The 24,370-nt window shown below is 37.2% G+C and overlaps 3 protein-coding genes across 8 annotated transcripts in view; 1 reads left to right on the forward strand and 2 right to left on the reverse strand.

The window, feature by feature from the left end:
* The window catches only part of LOC109400676 (dachshund homolog 1), a 424,184-nt gene that overhangs the window by 124,571 nt on the left and 275,243 nt on the right, over positions 1–24,370 (reverse strand). The gene's annotated exons all lie outside the window — the stretch shown is intronic.
* LOC109409633 (uncharacterized) lies at positions 21,736–23,131 on the forward strand. The gene is made up of 2 exons (XM_019683092.3): positions 21,736–21,962; positions 22,018–23,131. Exon 2 carries the CDS (start codon positions 22,025–22,027, stop codon positions 23,129–23,131), a length of 1,107 nt encoding a protein of 368 aa, XP_019538637.3. The 5' UTR covers positions 21,736–21,962; positions 22,018–22,024.
* On the reverse strand, positions 23,087–24,290 carry LOC134287285 (uncharacterized). Its single transcript, XM_062848939.1, has one exon. It carries the CDS (start codon positions 24,288–24,290, stop codon positions 23,211–23,213), a length of 1,080 nt encoding a protein of 359 aa, XP_062704923.1. The 3' UTR covers positions 23,087–23,210.

The raw sequence follows: 24,370 nt of genomic DNA on the forward strand, positions 1-24,370 counted from the left end.
ACTCAAACCTAGATTTCTTGAACCTTGACTCACTTTAAATCCAGATTCTTACACAGTTTCGGAAGGCTCACGCAGGGATTCCAAAATCCTGATGAGCGTTTCTGAATAACGAGTGATTTCTTGTTTGATAGAGACTATCCGGGTGACAGATTTTTATTGTCCGGATGCTCGAATTCAATTTGGGCACAAACATATTTTAAATCAAAATTTTTAAAAATGAAGTTTTGAAATCTAAAAACGTGAAAAAAGTATCGCAAAAAATAATTTTGGTAGCCAAATTATGAATGATTTTATCAGAAAGCCATAAAATACTTCTCCAACATTTTCTTTGAAAAGTTTTAGCTTGTTACATTTGTATCAAAATGGAGAAATTAGTGACATAGTTTTAGAGATTCTATCCAGACTTTTTTTTCTGTAGTAGTTAGGATTTTCTGCCGGAATATCTGGCTGAGTTTTAGGACAAGTTTCAATTAATGTTGTCCTTGGAACTTTTTAAAATAATACCTTGATTCGCTAGTGGATGACTTCCTGAAATTATTGCTTTGTTGGAGTTTTTAAAGGGTTTTCAAGTAATTTCAGTTCATAGAAAAGCTCCATGCAATCACAAAATCCATCACACTAACAATTTGGCATTTAAAAAAAATGGAATAATTACTAAAAGCATTAATAATTCAGTCATCTTTGAAGAGTCTCTGATGGTTTTTTATGGAATTATTATGAATTGATGACGAAATACTGGAGGAAACTCCTAAAGTGTTTTCTGTGTAGCGATTTGTAGAATTACTGGATTAATTTATAAATGAATGCCTAGAATCCTTGCAATCACTGATATTACAACGGAAGCAAAATTGCAAAACCAGAAGACTAGACTTTTTTTTATGAAATCTTTCAATATCTGCTGAAGGAATTCCTGGTGTTACCAATGCAAAACATGAAAAGCTTCATGCATTATTTCCATAAGACAGACATGTGAACATTATAGAAGAGCTTCCAACCTTAATTCTTAATGCAAATCTTTATGTGCTTTATGTGCTTCTTGAGGTTCTGCAGAGTTTGCTGATGAAACATTGTCCTGAAATCTTGAATGTAAAATATGCCTTATACTGAAATAATTATTATTATTACTATTTATTAACGACACTTTACCATTATTGTGGCATTCGTGTCATACTGAAATAATGTTAAGCCCTTCTTGTAGGTATATCTGATGTTTTTTTGTGTTACCTATGCGCCTGAGCCTCATTTTGCATCCAATTTCCAAACAATAAAATTGTGATTTTCAGCAGTGTCTCAACGAAAATTTCGTTGTTCCGGATTTATGCCCGGGGCACTGGAGTGCCCTCCATAGCAGGTAGTGGGGCTACATTTAATTCGCCTTCGAAAACTAGCTTGCGACACATCAAACTTCATGATTTGGCAAAACAGGAGTATTGGAAATTGTTTCTAGGGATTTCGAGTAAACTGGCCACGTCTCCGGATGTTCCGGAAACCTGGTGCCCACAGGAAAGTGACCACTTTTTGATCATTTTTGGAACCTAGCTTGCGACATATCACCCTTCATAATTTTCCAGAACAAGACTATTTGAACATGATACTAGGGATTTTGGGTACAATGGCACCTCTCCGGATATCCCGGAAACCTGGTGTTTCTAGGGAAGTGTGCACTTTTTGATTGATTCTGAAAAATCAATATTCAACTTACTTGGAAAGTTCTTCAACAATGGGATTTGGCATTAATTCGATGTTTTCCTTAAATATCTAAAATGAGCCTTACAAATTTCGTGAGAAATGTCAAAGTTTTGTTTTTCCGGGTTTGAGAATTTCAGCTAGAAATTGCTAATGAATAGAAAACTTTTCATAAAAATCCGCAGGTATTTTCAAAATTTGAGAAAAATTCCGCTTAGAAATTCATCGCTAGTGCTCTCATAACAAAACTCATTTTTTTTTTTGAAAATTACTAATTCACACTAAACAGGATTTTTTTCATAGGTAATTTCGAGAAGCTCCAACAGAGATTTATCTGTGTTCTGTATTTTTTTTTATCTAAATGTACCTTCAGAAACCAGTTTCTTTGGAAATTTCCAGGAGTTTGGCATAAATCGCCAGCGAATCCTTGTGAAAATCCTTTATATATACGAAATATCAAACTATGTGTAATCTAATGGATTTCGGATAATTTTGAATCTGGTGGTTTGAATATGAACCTGTTAATATAACGAGTTTTTTTTAAATATTTATTTGTTAACTCAATTATTGAATAAATTTCCTGATTTGTTACCAGCAGAGTATGTGAGAAAATATCACCGTTAATTCAGTATTTTTGCAATAAAAATCCTTCCAAGAAAATTTGTTAGGAAATTCCTCGAAGAATTTCACCAGAAAACACTCCAATAATTCGGCTTATAGGAATTATAACAGAATTATGTCAACAATGCCGTTCTTCACACCTTCAAAATTCCTGGGATAGCGTGAAAAACTCCTATTAAGAATTCACCAAAGAGTATTTCAGTTAGCCGACTAGATTTTTTTATTGGAACTTCATCAAGCATTTCTTAACGAGTTCACAATAACCTGTTGGGAATTCTGAAACATGTTTTCAAGCATAGGCTTACTTTACAAGGCATCCGGAATAAGAAGCAAATTTCAAGCTTATGATACATGTAAATTTATTTTGAAGTCAACGTCTCTAAACTATTGTAAAACTGTCATAGCATGTATCACAATGTCACTGTAAATATTTCAGTTTTACAGATCTACTTAAAAGTTTGGATTCTTGGATGTTTTACATGCTCCATATGTATATAAAGAAAAGTCGGGAAAATTCAAAATAAATGCGGGAAAAAGTCGGGAAAAATGCGGGAATTTCAATTTCGATTTTGTGTGGCCACCCTGCAACGGTTTGGGCCACAGAAATCGTCAAAGATGAAGTACCAATATGGGTGCCTACAGTTTTTACTCCATATTGACCATGCTGAAACACCGGTGCAGAAAAAAAGCCGAGGTCAATTCGTGCCATTAATGTTTAGATCAAAGTTTTAACAAACAATCCATCTTGTATGACATATTTTTATAAATTTTAGTGTGATCTGTTAGTTATCTATGACCTTCTACACGTAACACATATTGCGTTACGCGTTACACGTAATGCGTTACAAATATACATATGTTAGTGAATATACAAGTAGTTTGTATAATGTAAAAATTTTGGTTACTGTAAAAACATTATTATAAGCAAATAAGTTGAGGGGTATAATTTAGAGCCACAAAGAATGATATGGTAAGGCATGTAACGTCACATGTTTGCTTATGATAATGTTTTTACAGTTGCCAAAATTTGTAAATTATACAAACTACTTGTATATGCACTAACATATTTATATTTGTAACGCATTACGTGTAACGCGTAACGCACTATGTGTTACGTGTAGAATGTCATAGATAACTAGCAGCCCACACAAAAATTTATAAAAATATGTCATACAAGATGGATTGTTTGTTAAAACTTAGATCTAAACATTAATGGCACGAATTGACCTCGGCTTTTTTTCTGCACCGGTGATTCAGCATGGTCAATATGGAGTAAAAACTGTAGGCACCCATATTGGTACTTCAACTTTGACGATTTCTGTGGCCCAAACCGATGAATGAAAACATTTCAAATTTTGACCACAACATTTCCTATATTTATAGACGCTGCAGTCAAATTTTCATGAAGCTACTTAAATTTTTCGCTGAAATACGGATTTTTGAAAAAAATATGTCCAAAAATGGATTTTTTCATATAAGTTTTTGTAACTCAAAATATATAATTTATATCAATTTGAAATTTTGTCCATACATGATCAATATATTGATGATGAAGTGGTAAAATTTTCAGCCAAAAATATTGATAATTGCCAAAGTTGCAGCAGATTGAACATGACGGATTTTGGGAGAAAAATTCGGCTCGGCTTTTTTTTTTGCTACTGAGTGTATGTTATTTATTGGCGGTCTCACTGCTCACTCCGTAGATTTATTCTTCTTCTTTAAATAGGCTATTCTTGCAAATAACACTTGCTGGTGAAGAAATCTACATCTAAGATTGTTTCTTCTTTTAAGAAAAGGTTGTTTATTTATAAGTTGCACTGCTACAGTGTTGTTTGGTGTCCCAGCAACTTACCAATTCCTCTAAGATATTTCCTGCGTCTAATAATAGACAGATCTTTCAAGGCCTATTATCCAATTGGTGTAACATATTCAGCCTAACGATTTATTCGACCTAATGTTCATTCAGCCTAATATCACAGAGAAACAGACGTAACACTTAGAACAATTTATATTAAAAATCATCGGCACGAAATCGTAATCGCCCAATGCTAATCGTGCCGTGTTTGGACAAGCCACCATTACATGGCGGTAGTGAGCAAACGTCAAACAGGAGCAAACACGATGCCAGCGCCGCGACTGGTCAATTGACCAACTACCGAATATTTGAATCAACCGTTAAAAAGCTAATCGATGGGAGACGAGTAGAGTGTGACGTCTGTTTCTCTGTGCTAATATCCTTCGGCCTGCTTCTTAGCCTCCACACTTTCACCCTTATTGATTGAAAGCATTATATATCAAAATGTTGCTATTTGTAAACCGGGTGACATAACCCTCAAGTCAAGTAACACTCCTTAGTGATAACTTTACCAGCCTTCTATGTTTTGATATATCTAGCTTATACTTGTATAATTAGATATAAGAATGGTTCTCAGGTTTTTCCTTCTTTCAAACATAACATAACATAACATTTTAATAGGAAACTTTTCCTTCTTGTGATAAAAGGCTGTTCTTTCATAAATGTTATGTATTTTTTGTATTAAAACTTCCAAATTTATATTATTAGTGAATTTCACCTCCTTCATAAAAAGGCTGTTCTTTCAATGTTTACTATTACAAAAATTGAAATATTGATATGAAACATTTCATTTTTCACTTGGCGATTAATTTTGAATCTTATCATGATGTTGTTTCTCGGTCAATAAAATATTTTTCTCTCATTAACGTTTTTCCGCGAAACGGTACATTCCGCCAAATGGATTTTGGCGAAACGGTGCATTCCGCGAAATGGTACATTCCGCCAAATGTCATTCGGCGAAATGTTACACCGCGAAAAGGAATTCCGCGAAATGGTTTTCGGCAAAATGTTATACAATCAACATAATCTATCGATGTCAAAACTAGAAAGAACAGCCTATGATTAAAAGAAGAAAATATTTATTATGATCATATTGGTAATTAGAATGTCAAAAAATTCCTTCGACCATGATTCGGCCAAATGGCATTCGGCCAAACGACCATTCGTCCAGATGGCATTCGGCCAAATGGCGTTCGGCCAAATGGCGTTCGGCCAAATGGCCGGACACCCGTCAGCATGTTTCATTTCATATGTATGCATACGTGTAACTTTTAAAAATGATCAAATATTTTTAACAAATTACCACATTCCTACCCCAATAGCTCACAACTCTATTGCTACAATCCTTGTTTTTAGTTACTGTATGGTATCGTAATTGGCTTCGGGCTCTAACCAATATGAATAAGAGTATATGCACCCGACAATTTCCGACAATTACGACGAGATATCGAGAGTTTTTCCGGGAATTCCAGTAACGTTGAACAGTTCTCAGTCAGCGTAGATTCAACCCTAGACAAAACAGTTATCTTTGAAATAGAACAAACGTCAAGAGTTTGTCACACGGGGGAAACCCCAGAATTGCTGTTCTACCAGAAAACAGCTTGAACAGGTTCGCGGCTTGGCTCAAAAGTTTGCTTAACGATTCTAATCCGTGAAATCACCAGATAAAAAAAAGAATATTGAAATTTTACATGCAAAAACCCCTTTATTTTCCCCCCAGATCAACTTAAATCTAAATGGTTGTACTTATCTGCTAGTGTTGTAAGTGTGTAAAAGTATATCTGTGTATCCCAACGGCGAAGTCATCGGGCCCCGGACGGTGTACACCGTAGCCAGCCAGGCGGTTTCACCGCACGATTGCGGACCGCACATGCAGTTTGCCGACCTTGGCCTTCACCGGATCTTCCACGACGACACATTCGGTGGCATTAACAAATAGGCCTGGGTGGGATCAACGGATATATAATGGTTCTGGCCACTTCACTTTTATTGGGTTTCTTACCGATCTCATTGCACTTTTGATCTACTCCATACTACGCATGCTACGCATGCAAAGTTCCGAAAGAAAGAAACTATCTAATAACCCCACAGGGGACTTAATCTTGTTCACCGCACTTGTTTGAGGTATTCTTCAGCACAATCTTGTGTTCTTTGGTGCAGAACGGGTCAATCGGAACTAATCGTACTACTCGTAGATAGTTTGGTTTAGAGGATTGAACTCAGCTCTCATACAGATCTATATCCACCACTGCACGATAAAAAAGGTTGTTCGGCAATTGAGTGGTTTCTTTTAACGATCAGTTTTAGTGCAATTAGATCTTAACTGAGTTCTGTGCATCGGGTTTCAGGTAGCCAGATTTGTGAGACCGGCCTAATGGTCTGTTGTCCCACCGCATAGACAGGTAGTTACTCATTTGAGTGTTTCGCCGATCTTCGATCGGCTATCGACGATGGGTTCTGTGGTTCTATTCGTGAGTGTTCTGCGGTACATAATTGGGAACCCCAACATTCCTTTTGATCTGGGATCATCCATTCCACGGCATTTATATAAAAATCTGTCGCATGCTATTTTGTAGCAGGTGACAAGTTGTCTGTGATTATAAGTAGGATATCCTCAAACTGACGCTAGGAACAAAACACTTCTTTAATTGAATCTCGTACCTTTATGAAAAAAAAGCAAAACTTTCTTCTTCATAAAGATGTATCCAGGGAGTCCTCTAGGAATACATGCTGAGATTGCTCTGGGAATTTGGAAATTTATTCTAAGATTTTTGCTGTGGATTTTCTACTTGAATTACTTCAGCAACTACTGCCGGAATTCTTTTAAACATTTCTTCAAAATTTTCTCCAGGGATTGCCTCAGGGTTTTTTTTTTCAGAGATTCCACCATAAATACTACTTGGGATTCCCTTAAGATTTTATATTTGAAACCTTTCTGGTGTGATTCCCTCAGAAACACGTGCTGTGATTCCTTCATAAATTTCTGGTCGGATTCTTCCAGAAATTTCTGCTGGTGTTCCTGCAGGTATTTCTCCTGAACTTTCATCCGAAATTCTTGATAAGGTTTCAATTAGAATCACTCAGATATTTCCTTTAGAATTTCCTCCTCTGACACCTCCAGAAATCAAGAAGATTCCTCTAGAAATTTTTGATGGTATTTCTAGGGATGTATCCAGAGATTTCTAATGGGATCCTTGATGGATACTCCAAAGATCCATCTAAGAATTTATCAACAGATTTTTATAGGGGTTGTTTCTGTAATTTCTCTTTGGATTACTTCCAGAATCTTCGTTGGGATTCCTCCAGAAATTCTTGCTGCGATTTCTTCAGGAATTTCTCCTGAGATTACTTCAGTATTTTACTCGATAAACTCGTCTGAGAATCACTATAAGTATCCCCTCAGATATTACCCAAGTTTTTTTTTTATTTCAAGCATTTCTCCTGTGATACTTTCAAAAGTTTTTTGAGATTTCTTCAGGAATTTCTAATGGGATTCTTTCAGAAATAACTTCTGGTATTCCTGCAGGACTTTTTCCTAGAATTTCTACAGGAACTTCTTTAGAGATGCAACCAGAGATTTCTGTAAGGATTTCTTAAATAATTCTTCCTAGAATTGCTCCATTAATTTATCCGGGAATTTATCTAGAGATTTTTGTAGGGGTTCTATCAGAAACTCCTCTTAGGATTTTCTAAGGAATCCCTGCTGCAATTCCTCCGAACATTCTTGCTACAATTCTTCCAAGAATTTGTTCTGGGATTCTTGCAGGCTTTTTTGCTGGTGCTCCTCGAGGAATTCTTCCGGGTATTCCTCCAGATATTTCTAATGTTTTTGTTCAGGAATTTCTCCTGTGGTACTTCCAGAAGATTTTTGAGAATCCTTGAGGATCTTCTACTGGCATTTTTTCAGACATTTTGAGGGATTTTTTTTTTCAGTTATGTTTTCAGGAACTCAAGTCCCTTAGATTTCTTAAAAGAAAAATTAAATAACTCCGTGAGTTATTCTGTTTTTTTCATGTATTCTTTCAGGAATTCCTGCTTGAATTTTTCCAGAAATTCCACCGAAAATTCATCCAGAGATTGCTGTGCAGGTCCTTTGAAAGGTTTCTTTAAAAATCTTTATGCTTTCAGTAATTTCTCCAGTTATTCCAAGACTGGGACACGGTATAGTATATATCAAAATCGTGTGAAAAATGTTAACAATGCCATTTTGCTATGTTCAGATGTTTTAATTTTGTCAAAAAATTACGGAAGTTACATTCAAAATTGTGTGTGTTCTGAATATTCTCCTGGGATAAATGCTAAAATTTCTCAAGCCATTTCTACTGGCATTTCTTCAAATATTTCTCCAACTTTTTCTGCAGAATATTTTTCAGGAATTTCGAAAGAAATGTTATCCGGAATCCTAACAGGGATTTCTTCAGACATCTAAATAGGAGTTCCTGCAATGATTCTTCTAGGAATTAATACAGTGGTTTATCCAGAAATTTCTCTAGGGACACCTCTAGGGATTCCTTCTGAAATTGCTCAACGGACTCCCTCCTGACAGAAATTAACTACGGATTATCTCAGATATTCCTATAAGACTCGTCCAGTTTAACATTGCCTAAAATAATATTATAATTGTTACTTCATAAAATAAGATTATTTTTTTTATCATACTTTCGTTATGTATTCATGACCCAATTATTGAGCACTAGCATAACCTATACTGTTAGTATGACGCCATATTTTGTTCACTTCACCTATTCGTGCATTTCAAGAGGATTCAGGGATATTTCAGAGAACTTCAGAGAGATAAAGCGGTCTCAAGGGTATTTCCGAGCGTTCCAAAGGTATTACAAGGGTTTTCAGGAATGATCCAATGGCTTTCGAGGGGTTTTAGAGGCGTCGATGGGTATTCTATCGGCTTCCAGTGTTCCAAGAGCTTTTAAAAGCGTTTCAGGGAGTTTCGGAAGTTGTTCTAGGGTTTTAAAATGGCCTAAGGGGTTTTCAGGGGATTCACAGCCTTCCAAAATGTTTCAGAGGGTCGAAAAGCAGAGCTTGAAAGCGTTCAACATTTGTGTTCCAGACATCCGATGCAAATGTTCTATTTTCTCCTACAAAATTTATTTTAAGAGAATTCAAATTCAATGTGAAGTATAAGAAATGAATGAATCTAGACATTTTTCAACGATAGTGGAATTATCCACGAAACAAAAAAAATGAAAACAAACATTTCAGTACTAACCTTTCAACAACTGGCGAGTAACTCTACTATAAGCTGCGAAAGGCTGTGTCCCAGTTACAGCAAAAAAAGGCGTAAAAAAATATTTGTTCTGTTATAACATGCAAAAAAATCTTATACTAAAACACCAAAGATTCACTTTTTTCTCTGTCCTTAACATCCGCTCTCATTTTTAATCACGAGCTCAGAATCTCTTTTTTCGAGTAAAGAGTAGATTAAAAAATGTTTAAACACTTCAGCCTGAAGAGAGTATGATTGGAAAGCATGGATCGGAACAGTATGCGAAGGTTTTAAGCAACTGTCAATGATGCGCGACTTAAAACTGCGCCTGTGAGCGCTGTGTGCAGTAATCGAGGAATAAATTCGCCAAAAGACAAAGTAATGCAATGGTGGCAGCCAGGTGAAGAAAGCACTTCGAAGATTTGTTGGCCTATAAACTGAACTAAGCGCTCCCAAAATTACACAGTGCCAACTTGGTTTTTTTATCCTTATGGCTGGTTTCCACCTGATAAGTACTGTGTAAAAGGATAGGACAAGTAATGCTCACGTAAAACTTTTGCAATCAAAATTACTTAGGCGTTCGCAGTTGATAAGTAATTCACAGCCAGAAAGATTTGCCAACAAATGGCACTGTCATGCGATGCTGTCAGTCATGTTGTTGATTTTCCGTACGGAATAATATGTCGATGTATTATTCCGTGAGTAAAAGGGACATTTCTCTTTCTTTGTGTTTCTTCTTTCGCGCCTGCGCGTTCACAGTGTGCATTAGGCTGCGGCCAGAGTGGACGCGTCGCGCGACGCGACGCGGTGCGGCGCGTTTTTGACGCGGCTTCCAACGCGGCTTGATAGCCACAGTGAACGCGGTGCAACGCGTCTATTCGTAAAGCAAACTTAAAAGTTTTCATAATTTCCGTCACCTTTGCACATGAATACTGATCATAACTATTTTATTTATTAATTATTTTATTAAACTCACCATAATTATTTTATCTTTCAAATTACAACACACGGTGAGAAGTTTTGATAAGATTTTTTGTATATTGGATCACTTCACACCATCCAATTTCCAACTCGGGTTGCAGAGATAGTTTGTGACAGGTTTGCCTTGACAATTAGTAACACACAATCAAAGCGAGCAGTCTCCTCTCTATCGGTTTAAAAGCCATAACATTTCAACAGTTGTCTAGAGTTATCTGATGAAAAATTTTCAGGAGATATGTGATTATTGTGCTCAACCTAAAATTAAAAATGAATCATTTATCTAAATTTACCTTCAACTGCTATTTATTTCAGATGATTCAGAAGAGGTATACATTTGGGACAATGGTGATTCCCTAACCTCAAATCTAGCCGTCCTGCAGGTACAAATTTTGAAATTTTGTGAACAAGTGAGCTTGTAGTCAGAGCTACCACAGGGTTGTATACGTAAAAAAATGGCACCCCTTCGTTTATTTTTAAACAGCAATGCAATGGAACAAGTTTGTTAACTCAAAAATAGTATATTTTTATTTTGAAACTTTTTTTAAGCTTACAGCCCTAGTAGAATACTTTTAGAAAATAAAATAAACGAGAGGGTGCCAAACGTTTTTGTGCATGAAACATGGATAAGGGTAATGTGAAAGCTCTGCTTGTAATGGATGTAGAATGACAGAGATTTTGATTATTTCCGTTAATTCTTTAGTCATAAATTTGAAGGAATTACTGATTTTGATACGCAGAATAGGTGAAAAGTGAGGTTACGAGACGCCACCGGATAATAAACATGTGGTATTATTCATGTTAATATTTTTTACATTCACATTTGAATGCATTTGAAAAACAATTTCGTGAAATTAGCGCCATGATTTGATAAAAACGGACGAAATTCACACAAAAATACAAAATTCTCCGCGCGAACCGCGTGACTTCCGCATCAAAAACAGTGCATGCACTGTTTTGTCGTGCGTCGCGCGGCTAAACGCTTTCCGCTTCGCATCGTTCCGCGCGCACTCTGGCATGTTATGATTGTTTTCCCTGTATTCTAATGAACGGAGTTCTGCCGCGCGTCGCCGCGTGACCTGTCAAACGCCGCATTGCACCGCGCCGCGCCGCGTGACGCGTCCACTCTGGCTGGCACCTTAGGTGCCGGCCAGAGTGGACGCGTCACGCGGCGCGGTGCGATGCGGCATTTGACAGGTCGCGCTTCGACGCGCGTCAGAACTCCGTTCATTAGAATACAGGTAAAACAATCACAACATGCCAGAGTGCGCGCGGAACGATGCGAAGCGGAAAGCGTTTAGCCGCGCGACGCACGACAAAACAGTGCATGCACTGTTTTTGATGCGGAAGTCACGCGGTTCGCGCGGAGAATTTTGTATTTTTGTGTGGATTTCGTCCGTTTTTACCAAATCATGGCGCTAATTTTACGAAAATGTTTTTCAAATGGATTAAAATGTGAATGTAAAAAATATTAACATGAATAATACCACATGTTTATTATCCGGTGACGTCTCGTAACCTCACTTTTCACCTACACGGTGTTCAATAAGTTCGGATACACAGTAAAATTGAATTTATTTCCCATCTGTAATTCAGATTTTCAAAGTGAATGTATTAATTGAAAGCTCACATAATACTGATCAAATACAGTATATGTTTTGAAACAAACTGTCCTTTATCCTTTTGTAATAATTGCAAATGTGTCTCAAGATCATTTCAGCCGGCACGCACGTCTGTCATTGGTATTTCGTCTAGTTTTTATTGAGTAATGGTGTTAAGTTAAATCAAATTAGGTTGTTGTCCTCAGCATTAGTGGTAGCAACTATGACCATACGAAATAATCTATAAAATTCAAATTGGGTGAAGTATGGACTCATTTTATTTTGATCTTTAAAATTGCTAAAATTGCCGCTGTACCTGTTTTAATGATTTTTGTTTTGTCAAAAAGCAAGGCTGCGTTATATCTCAGTTTAATCTATCATTATCTTTTCCAAAACTTGACTATATCCCTGTTGTGGCAAATTTTAACCAAAATTGGCTTTATATAATGTATTTATGCCTTTTTCATAGATTTAAGCACATTTTGACTAAACTTGCGAATTTATCACCATATCATCACTGAAATAGCAGTGTAAAGCTTTTGTCTATTGATTTAGTTATTCTAATTTAGTATAGGGAGATGTTAACACAAAAGTCAACGTTTTAGACTTCTGTAGCTTGAGCAACTTATCGAAAATTATTCCAGCGTGCCGGAACTAACAAACTTTAGATACATCTAAGGCTTATAAAAAAAAGTAGAAAAACACTTTATTCAAAACCATATGCTATATTTGATCAGTGTTATATGACCTTTCAACAAAGACATTTGCTTTGAAAATCTGAATTACAGATGTGAAATTGATTCAAGTTATATAATGTATCCGAACTTATTGAACACCCTGTATATTGCGAATCAAAATCAGTAATTCTTTTAAATTTATGACTTAAGACTTAACGGAAATAATCAAAATCTCTTTTACGTCATTCTACACCCATTACAAGCAGAGCTTTCACATTACCCCTACCTATGTTTCATGCACAAAAAGGGTTGGCATCCTCTCGTTTATTTTACTATCTCGAAGTATTCTACTAGGACTGTAAGCTTAAAAAATAGTTTCAAAATAAAAATACATTAATTTTGAGTTAACCGTTATGTGTCCGACAAAATTTTTGCTTTTTTCTACACCGTGCTTTCCAAATGGGCGCTGGGTACCTTGTCGGACACATAAGGGTTAACAAACTTGTTGCATTGCCTTGCTGATTAAACATAAACTAAGGGGTGCCATTTTTTTACGTATACAACCCTGTGGCAGCTCTGACTACAAGCTCACTTGTTCATAAAATTTCAAAATTTGTACCTGTAGGACGGGTAGATTTGAGGTTAGGGAACCACCATTGTCCCAAATGTATACCTCTTCTGAATCATCCGAAATATATAAATAGCATTTGAAGGTGCATTTTGATAAATGGTTCATTTTTAATTTTAGGTTGAGCACAATAATCACATATCTCTTGGACATTTTTCATCAGATAACTCTTAAAAACTGTTGAAATGTTATGGCTTTTAAACCGATAGAGAGGAGACAGCTTGCTTTGATTGTGTGCTACTTGTTGTCAAGACGAACCTATCACAAACTGTCTCTGCAACCCGAGTAGGGAATTATACATTGATGGTGTTAAGTGATCCTCCTCCTCTTCCTCTTCTTGGCGTAACGTCCTCACTGGGACAAAGCCTACTTCTCAGCTTAGTGTTTTATGAGCACTTCCACAGTTATTAACTGAGAGCTTCCTCTGCCAATGACCATTTTGCATGTGTATATCGTGTGGCAGGCACGAAGATACTCTATGCCCAAGGAAGTCAAGGAAATTTCCTTTACGAAAAGATCCTGGACCGACCGGGAATCGAACCCGTCACCCTCAGCATGGTCATGCTGAATACCCGTGCGTTTACCGCCTCGGCTATATGGGCCCGAAGTGATCCAATACATATCCAAAAAATCTTATCAAAACTTCTCACCGTTTGTTGTAATTCGAAAGATAAAATAATTATGGTCAGTTTAATATAATAACTAATTAATAAAATAGTTATGGTCAGTATTCATGTGCAAAGGTGAGGGAAATTATGAAAACTTTTCAGTTTGCTTTACGAACAGACGCGTTGCACCGCGTTCACTGTGGCTATCAAGCCGCGTTGGAAGCCGCGTCAAAAACGCGCCGCACCGCGTCGCGTCGCGTGACGCGTCCACTCTGGCCGCAGCCTTAGTATTTAGCCGTGTCGCTCTATGGCTGCGGCCAGAGTGGACGCATCACGCGACGCGACGCGGTGCGGCGCGTTTTTGACGCGGCTTCCAACGCGGCTTGATAGCCACAGTGAACGCGGTGCAACGCGTCTGTTCGTAAAGCAAACTGAAAAGTTTTCATAATTTCCCTCACCTTTGCACATGAATACTGACCATAACTATTTTATTAATAAGTTATTATATTAAACTGACCATAATTATTATATCTTTTGAATTACAACAAACGGTGAGAAGTTTTGATAAGATTTTTTGGATATGTATTGGATCACTTCACACCATCAATGTATAATTCCCAACTCGGGTTGCAGAGACAGTTTGTGATAGGTTCGTCTTGACAACAAGTAGCACACAATCAAAGCGAGCTGTCTCTCTCTCTCGGTTTAAAAGCCATAACATTTCAACAGTTTTTAAGAGTTATCTGATGAAAAATGTCCAAGATGTCCATAATATGTAATTATTGTGCTCAACCTAAAATTAAAAATGAACCATTTATCAAAATGCACCTTCAAATGCTATTTATTTATTTCGGATGACGAGAGGTGAACCAGCGTCTGGCTGAAAGCCTCTTTAATGGTAAGTTTCCAGTTCCCAAGTAGAGCGCTCAAGTAAAATTCCTCCTTTTTCCGTAAGTAATTTTGACATTTGTTTAACCGACAGCATTTTTACGAAACGATGCTGTAAGAAGGATGTGAAGAAAAGGGCACTGCATACGGCGGTTGCTAGATAAATTGTTCGTTGTTCGTGACCTTGTTGTTTACGATTTGGACTTAGAGAAATTTTGTTCGTTTCCTCAGGAAGTGTGATTGAAATTTAAATTTAATTTTTGCGCGCGTATGGGGAAAATCCAGACAGTGAGATTTCATCGCCACGGTGTCAAAATCTCGATTTTTATCGAACTTTCATGTACCTCGGATTTTTCTTCGGAAATTGTTAGTATTTGGGCTATATCCCAGCCAACACAAAGTCTTATATGATGTTGAATAGGATGCTAAAGTGGAGGCCATATGCGTACATGCTTCCATTTAACCGCGTGTAAAAAGTGCGTATATCGCCTCCACTTTTGCATCCTATTCAACATCTTATGCGATCGTGTGTTGACTGGGATATTCATAATCGGAAGACGAGAAAATATTTTATCGGTGAAAATTTTCCCATACATTTTGTTTGGGACGTTTTTTGGTTAAAATCAGTATTTAATTAATTTTAGTATGGAAAATAGCCAAAAACTTAGATAAATCAAAATTTCCCCGATGGAATAGGGTAACCAATATAATTTGGACCCCCATATATTTTGGACCCCCTGTGTCCTTTTACAACAACTTACACAGGTTTAACCCTCTAATACCCAACCCCGCCTTTAGACGGGGTATAGTTTGAGCATTTTTGTAATTTTTGTTTCGTAGAAAATCAAAAATTTTATATTTTTGGATGATATTTAGGACTGTTTTGTATATCTCAAAATGGTTTTTGGTGCATTTTAAAGCGTTTTAACATTTTTAAAAAATCATTGAAAAATTGATGTTTTAAACACCTTTTAGAAGTCATTGTTTATTTTGTATTGAATCGCTACAATTATCTTATTTTAAAATTTTCCCAAATCATTCTGTCCTTGTTCAATAGTTTAAGGGAATCGAATACACTCTAAAACTATTTTCCTTAAACTTACACGGAAAATAAAATTTTCTTTAAAAAAAATTTAAAATAAAAATATTTCAAAAATAATCATAAAATCTCAAAATGTTTTCATCTCAAAAAACCCGTACCCCAAATAGGCTTCCAGGAAAAATATTAAAGTTTAGAGATGTTCAAAAATAAAAATTAGAAAAATCAGAAACTGAAATTCACGAAATCGAGAATTAAAAAGAATCGTCTTCCAAAACATGTTTAAATCGATTTTAGACGACGAAAAATGATATTTAGATCAAAATCAAAAATTTGGGTATTAGAGGGTTAATGATGAGATGACGAAAATTTTTATAATCATTCGCTAAATAAGATCGCTCTGCACGTGCAGCAATCATTCCCTCACTGGAAATATCCTTATTTGCCTTGAAATTATTTTTTGCCAAGCTCATCATCCGTGCGAGTGTCGCATCATGTTTACAAAAAGAGATTGCGGTGCTGAGGAAACTTGCAGATGTAAACAAAAACGTTTATCATTCTAGCGCATTAAATTCGCAAAGTTCGTCTAATCAGCCTTTGTCAATCAAGTAATTAGGATGTGATCCAGCGTAATCAAGCGGCAAATTCTTCCAAAATAGTTTCAAACGAGTTTAAACACCGGGTGTCCAAAATATATACTGAAGAGGGTCCAAAATATATTGGGTTGTCCAAAACAGTGAAAACTAATGCTTCAAAAATCAGTTATTTTCACCAAATTTTCAGCCAAAAATGACCTTGTGGGAATTTTTAACGGACAGTGGAGGCTTTTACGAACATACTAACATCATCATTATGTGTAAATACCCTCTAAATCTGTTTGATTTTGAATTAAACTCAAACCAATGTCCTCTAGGGGTCCAAAATTCAACCGTTACCCTATTTTAAAACTTTCCAATTATAAAGTATAGCCAAAATGCTGACTTTCTGTGAAGAAGGATCCGAGGTACATGGAAGTTCGATAATAATCGAAATTTTGACACCGTGCAACGGAGTTCCAAGGGAAATGCTAATGAGAGACGCTGGGATTCTGAGGGAACAATTAATGGGTGTGTGAAGAATTAGCCTAAGTTAAAATTCACAAATAAAAAGAAATTTAAAAAAAAATCTTTTAATGGTATTACAGCGTATTATAAATTCTGCAATATTGGAGTTCGGACTACGGTGGGAGGAATTCGGCTGGGACTCTGACGGTTACCTTGTGGAGTTTTAGAAGGACAAAGCTTCACGGGGAATTTAATGAAGAACCACGAAAGATTCTTTGTGATGAATCTATTGGCATTCCGTACGAAGGTTTTTCTTTGGGGTTTCACAGAAAGTCCTCTTGAATTTCTTCCAAATGTTCCACCGAAAAATCCACCTGAAGTTCGCAGGGGATTCTCATAAAATGTCTCTGAGATTTTCATTAGAAGTTCTACAAAAAATCCCTCCGTGAGTTTCTTCTAATTCAGGATTTATTTATTTTGTTTTTTTTTTTAATTTTGGGATCTTCTAGGAGTTCCTTCGGGGTTTGCTCCAGAGGTGTTTTCTAAGATTCTACCAGGAGTTTTTCCGAACTATTCTACAATAATTTCATCCGGGATTTCTCCAATAATTTATCCAGGATATCCTTCCGGGATTCCTCCAAGAAATTCTACTGGGATTCCTCGCAGATTACATAATTTGGAATTCATTCTGGAAGTTTCTTAAATTTTGCTCATGGAAATACTCCAGAAGTTTTTTTTTTATTCTTTATGGAAGTACTCCAAGACTTGCTCTTGAGTTCCTTATAAAATTCCTCCAACAGCTTCTTAAGGAATATCTCCAGCAGTTTTGCAGGGAATATATGCACGAGCGATTTCAGAGATTCTTTCAATAGTTTCTTCCCAGATAAAAATCTGAAGACATACCAAAAGGTTCTGGAGAAATCATAAAAAAAACTCGTGAAAGAATCCCTGAAAGAACTTCTAGAATAATTTCATATGAATCTTCTGGAGGAATCTCGGAAGGAATTTCTAGAGAATTCCATGAAGGAACCTCTGAAGGAATCCCGTATGGAGTTACAGGAGTAATCCTGGAGAGAACTCCTGGAAGTTCTGAACAAATCCTAAACAAATTGCTGGAATAATATCTGAGGGAGCTCCCTTAGGTATCCCAGAAAGAACTCCTGGAGCAATCCAGAATTAATTTCGAGAGAGATCTAGGATGGAATTTCTGGAGGAATCCCAAGCAGAAATTCTGAGGGAATCCCAGAGCAATTCTCGTAGGGATCTCGGAACGAATCATTGGAATTCAGAAAGATTTCATAATAAAATGGTAAATGACTAATTTTTTACCAGGAAAAGTGTATTACGTAAAGCTAATACTATACAAATTTCATCAAAATCGGATGAATATTGGTGGAGATATCGTTGAAACAAGAATTTTGCCATTTGAGAAGTTTCTTCACCGTTATAGCTCTAGATTCAAAAATACTGAACCGATTTCAATCAAAACTGTTCTGTATGTAAAGTATACATGTAGAAATGTTGTGTAAAAATTTCATTCAATTTGATCTAGCCGTAATAAAGTTATAGCCGTATATGTGGCACAAAGTCATAATAATCAAAAATGTTTTTTTTTTGTATCGTGACATTCACACAGTTATAACTTGAAAAGTTTTCAAGCAATTTGGCTAAGAACAGTTTTTATAATGATTTTACAGTTTCAAATGCTAATAAAAATCGGAACAGTCATGACAGTTGTACAAACAAAATAGTACACACGGAATAAAATGGTTAAAATATACCTAAAATATGCCTAAGGCGATTTGAGTTTTGAATACTAGAAAAACGTATTGAACCGATTTTAAGATTTTTTTACCAGTTTATTGATACTCTGTTAAGAACTTCGAGTCAAATTTTCAGACGTCTTGACGAGTTATATCAAAATTATAGCCTTTACAATTTTTAAAACGGATGAAAAAATTTGCTAAAATTTTATTTTACGATATTAACAATATCTGCGCCAATATCAAACTGAATTTGTTGTCATTGTTATGGTATTAGCTACACATTATATATTATTCCTGATCAAAAAAATATTTGATTTTGTGAACGCAATCATATACATTATTTTCTGTGTCCAAATTTCATCGAATACAGTCTTTACTTCTCATGGTTCTAGTGCACCATAGAACATTTTATTCAACAAACGAAATGAAATGATTATGATGCAACAGTTTTTAGAGTCATTGTCTCCTCATCAGCTAAACTCAAATGCTATTTACTTTTTTCAATAATCGAACTATTTATAAACAATTCAGTTTTGGGGTGTCTTTATAAATTTTTAAACTACGTAACGGCAAATTATTCAACCTCAAGAAATTCCAACTCGTGTTCAGATGCAGCCATGCTGAGGGACGACGGAGCACACATTAGGTGCCGGCCAGAGTGGACGCGTCACGCGGCGCGGCGCGGTGCGATGCGGCATTTGACAGGTCGCGCGTCGACGCGCGGCAGAACTCCGTTCATTAGAATACAGGTAAAACAATCACAACATGCCAGAGTGCGCGCGGAACGATGCGAAGCGGAAAGCGTTTAGCCGCGCGACGCACGACAAAACAGTGCATGCACTGTTTTTGATGCGGAAGTCACGCGGTTCGCGCGGAGAATTTTGTGTTTTTGTGTGGATTTCGTCCGTTTTTACCAAATCATGGCGTTAATTTTACGAAAATGTTTTTCAAATGCATTCAAATGTGAATGTAAAAAATATTAACATGAATAATACCACATGTTTATTATCCGGTGACGTCTCGTAACCTCACTTTTCATCTATATTGCGAATCAAAATCAGTAATTCTTTCAAATTTATGACTTAAGACTTAACGGAAATAATCAAAATCTCTTTTACGTCATTCTACACCCATTACAAGCAGAGCTTTCACATTACCCCTACCTATGTTTCATGCACAAAAAGGGTTGGCATCCTCTCGTTTATTTTACTATCTCGAAGTATTCTACTAGGGCTGTAAGCTTAAAAAATAGTTTCAAAAAAAAAAATCTTGTTGCATTGCCTTGCTGATTAAAAATAAACTAAGGGGTGCCATTTTTTCACGTATACAACCCTGTGGCAGTTCTGACTACAAGCTCACTTGTTCATAAAATTTCAAAATTTGTACCTGTAGGACGGGTAGATTTGAGTTTAGGGAACCACCACAGACAAACAGACGTAACTTTTAAAAGAAATTCATCAAAAACTTTTGCCCGGTGTCATTTTCATGAGCACACTGCCACCTGTTGGTAGAACCGCGCGCGACACTGTCAGCCATGATGGATTTCGATTTGACGTTTTGCTGACACGCACACTACTACACAAATTGCCTATAATTTTCGTTTGCATCATTCAGCAACGTGTACACTGACAAACGTCAAAGCGATCGAACACTAGCGCATCTGATGGAACGATCGCGCAAATCAAATGAAATTTGAATTGATCGTTAAATGCATGTGCCAAGCCGTTTTGAAGAGTGTTACGTCTGGTTGTCTGTGGAACCACCATTGTCCCAAATGTATACTGTTTCGGCCAGGATGTCTTTACGGCCCTACGCTGTGTACTTTTACTAACCGACGGGACTCCAGACGACGAGAGAAAACTGTTGATTCAAACTACTAACGTTTATTCGCACCACCGTGTGGCAGTGCTCCACACGGCGGTGATATGATATAGCACACTAACATTCAATACATTTAGGGCTTCCTTTTTATAGGGGAAGCAGTACGGATAAGTATAAAGCAGCAGAGCGCACGGTAGCACGCTTTACCATGCCTACCGTTGCTCTGGGCATTTACTGCTTTTAGCAATGAAAAGATGACAGTTCACAATAGTTGAATGGGCTGTTGCTGCTGCTCTGCTTATAGCGCTGCTAGCGTGTGTAACAGCCAACGACGGCGCCGAGTACAATGCGAGATCCAACATATACCTCTTCTGAATCATCCGAAATATTTTTTTTTTCTTTATTATGGCTAGTTTCCACTTGATAAGTACTGTGTAAAAGGATAGGACAAGTAATGCTCACGTAAAACTTTTGCAATCAAAATTACTTAAGCGTTCGCAGTTGATAAGTAATTCGCAGCCAGAAAGCTATTTGCCAACAGATGGCACTGTCGTGCGATGCTGTCAGTCAGTTGTTGATTTTCCGTACGGAATAATATGTCGATGTATTATTCCGTGAGTAACTTTTCTCTTTCTTTGTGTTTCTTCTTTCGCGCCTGCGCGTTCACAGTGTGCATTAGTATTTAACCGTGTCGCTCTATAATGTGTACTCCGTCGTCCCTCAGCATGGCTGCATCAGAACACAAGATTGAATTTCTTGAGGTTGAATTATTTGCCGTTACGTAGTTTAAAAATTCATAAAAACACCCCAAAACTGAATTGTTTATAAATAGTTCGACAGTTGAAAAAAGGAAAAAGCATTTGAGTTTAGCTGATGAGGAGACAATGATTCTAAAAACTGTTGCATCATAATCATTTCATTTCGTTTGTTGATTGTTCTATGGTGCACTAGAACCAGGGAAGTAAAGACTGTATTCGATGAAATTTGGACACAGAAAATAATGTATAGCTTTTCATTGCGTTCACAAAATCAAATATTTTTTTGAACAGGAATAATATATAATGTGTAGCTAATGCCATAACAATCGCAACAAATTCAGTTTGGTATTGGCGCAGATATTGTTAATATCATAAAATAAGATTTTAGCAAATTTTTTCACCCGTTGTGCCACATATACGGCTATAACTTTATTACGGCTAGATCGAATCGAATGAAATTTTTACACAATATTTCTACATGAATACTTTACATACAGAACAGATTGAAATCGGTTCAGTATTTTTGGATCTAGAGCTATTGCATTTTGCATTGAAAATTTTAAAAGTGTCGCTGGATGAGCTGCCATTCAGTTCGAGCGATACCTTCTGCGAACGTAGAGGGACGTTGAAATGCAATGTTGGGCATATAGTTTTCGCTACATGGCACGATCAAACTGTCAGATGCTTGTGCAGTGAAGAGCAAGAAGCAACATAAATAACAAACAAGCGGAACTGATTCCGAATTTCTGGGGGAAAATATTCACTGGTGGTAAGCAACATTTTAATAATATCGTGTCTTATATAAATTAAAGAATTCTTTCCAGCACAACGATGGATGGCAATGAGAAAAGCGAGCACCTAAACACCTCCGACAATCCAGAAGCAGAATACCTGGACATGGACTTCGAGGAAAATCATGACGATTCTCAAGGACAAGCGCGCCACGTCCCGAGTGATGACGATGATGAGGATCCGCTGCATGCCGAAAAGCTTGAAGCCGATGACCGATTGATTCAATTCAAAGCTACCGTTGTGCTAAAGGATTTTAAAGGACAGCGATCAAATGAAGTTGGAGACACCTTTGAATTTGTTGGAGACACCGTGGAGGAAATTTTCGAATCTATGTGGAGTGCGGCGAGCTCGTTCTGTAACAGAGCCTTGGTTTTTTCAAACAGTCGTAGACTATCTGGTTCTACGAAGCTTGAATATGACGTCGAGTGGTCCCCGAAGGTAACCCCTGATATTACGGACATGGAAGACTACATCTTGATGCAGGATCCTGAATCCAAAAAAGTGTACAGCCTCAACAAATCGAAGACTATTGAGGCCCTAATGAAATGGAATGGTAAGCAGTTGAATATGATAATTCATTCGTATTCATTGTCTGTGCAATCACTACAAATGTGGATGCAAGCGGATAGCAAGCTCATTCAACCCGTGCAAAAAGATAGAGCTGGTGCGCATTCAACCCGCGAAGCTGAACTCCTTAAAAATCAGCTGAAATCGGAGCATTCCTGGCGGTACACGGACGTCGCAGATATTAATTGGAGCATGTGGGCTAACTTCATCCAATCATCACCGGCGCATGCGAGGGAAGCTTTGGCTAAGGGTACTCCTCCTGATCATTTGTTGACTGTGTTCCGACCGGGACTAGAGAATGCTTCTGCTAAGCTCTCTGCAATGCGGAAAGATCTACAGGTAGCGAAAACTGTGAATGCCGGTTATGGCCAAAAAGTGAAGACGCTGCAGGCTACTTTCGACAATATTTCCGTTCTAATGGCTGACATGAAGGTGATCGTCAATAGCCTTGTGGAGAAAGTTACGGAGGACGAAAAACTGTTGACTGTTGTAGCACAGTCTGCATCTGTTGCGGAGAATGAGTTTAGTCTCTCATTGGCAGAAGGCGTAAATGACTGCTTGGATACTGATCATGATTGAGCTCGATGTCAATTTTAGAATCAATAGAGTAAAATAAAACACAACATTTCAATTAAACATATTTATTGCTCTGAATGCGTTATTGTTCGAACGATCCATGGACATTTGTGTTAGAACCGAATACTTCTCTCTGTTGTCGCAAACCGTTGTTAGGGTCGAACACTCCTCCCGCATAGTAGCCACATTTTCGGAAAATGTTCGTCGCACTGAAAGATTTGAATGAATCCAATATTTTGCCCACAAACAACACCAAATTTTCATTCGAATTTTCAACGTAATTTCTTTTCATTTTTTGTTTAACGAATCCAAAGAGTATTTCAATCGGGTTAAAGAACGGACAGTAAGCCGGCAGGTAAATTATGTGTATTCCCAAAGAGCGTAGGTAACGGGTTATGTTTGGATCACAGTGGATCCGTGCTCCGTCCCAAATCCAAACAGAGTGAAATCCGGGGTGTTGGAAGACTTTCTTACTGTTTATCGCAAAATCTCGACAACAGTCAAAAAATTTCTTCCTGTTGAAAGTGCCGTCTGTGTAATATGATTCCAGAAGGCCACATTCCGAGAGAAAGCATAGAACGGATACCCGGGGTTTGCGTTTGAACTCACCGCGATACAACACTCTTTTTCCTACAGCTGCATAACCACGATTACGAAGCATCCCACGACTATCGAAGGATACTTCATCGATAAAAACCAAATTGTACAAATCCCATCGGATAGATGATAACTCTGCACAGAACTCTAGAACATCTCTTTCGCGGATTTGGATCGCTCTTCGTTCAATGCACTTCCAGGAGATGTTCTCTGAATGCAATATTCTGCAGATTGAAGCCACACTGATGGACACGTTGAACTGCTTTTCAAATTTCGCCTTTGCTTCGTCCAGGAACAGTACCGGTTCTTCGGCATAGAGTTGTACAATCCACTTACGCATTTTTAGAGGAAACTTCTTGTAAACACTTTCTCGTTCTTTCCTGCTGAAAAAACCGTGCGCTTCATATTGCCTGATCCAGTTGCATATAGTTGCTAATGTCTTTCCGTATATTGTGGCCAGAGATTTCCGTGGTAATCCGAGTACGTAGAATCCGTAAAGACAGTGATATACTGTGTTCGCTGAGGCGTGTTTCCGATAAACTTCTTGTTTCAGGAGCAAAGTCATCTTGCGTGCTGCTTTTAGTGATACGGTGAACAAATGTAAACATTGACTTCAATGAGAAAAAAAAATTAAAGAGATTTGAC

Source organism: Aedes albopictus, chromosome 2 (genome assembly GCF_035046485.1).
Source record: "Aedes albopictus strain Foshan chromosome 2, AalbF5, whole genome shotgun sequence".
NCBI classification, from domain to species: Eukaryota; Metazoa; Arthropoda; class Insecta; order Diptera; family Culicidae; genus Aedes; species Aedes albopictus.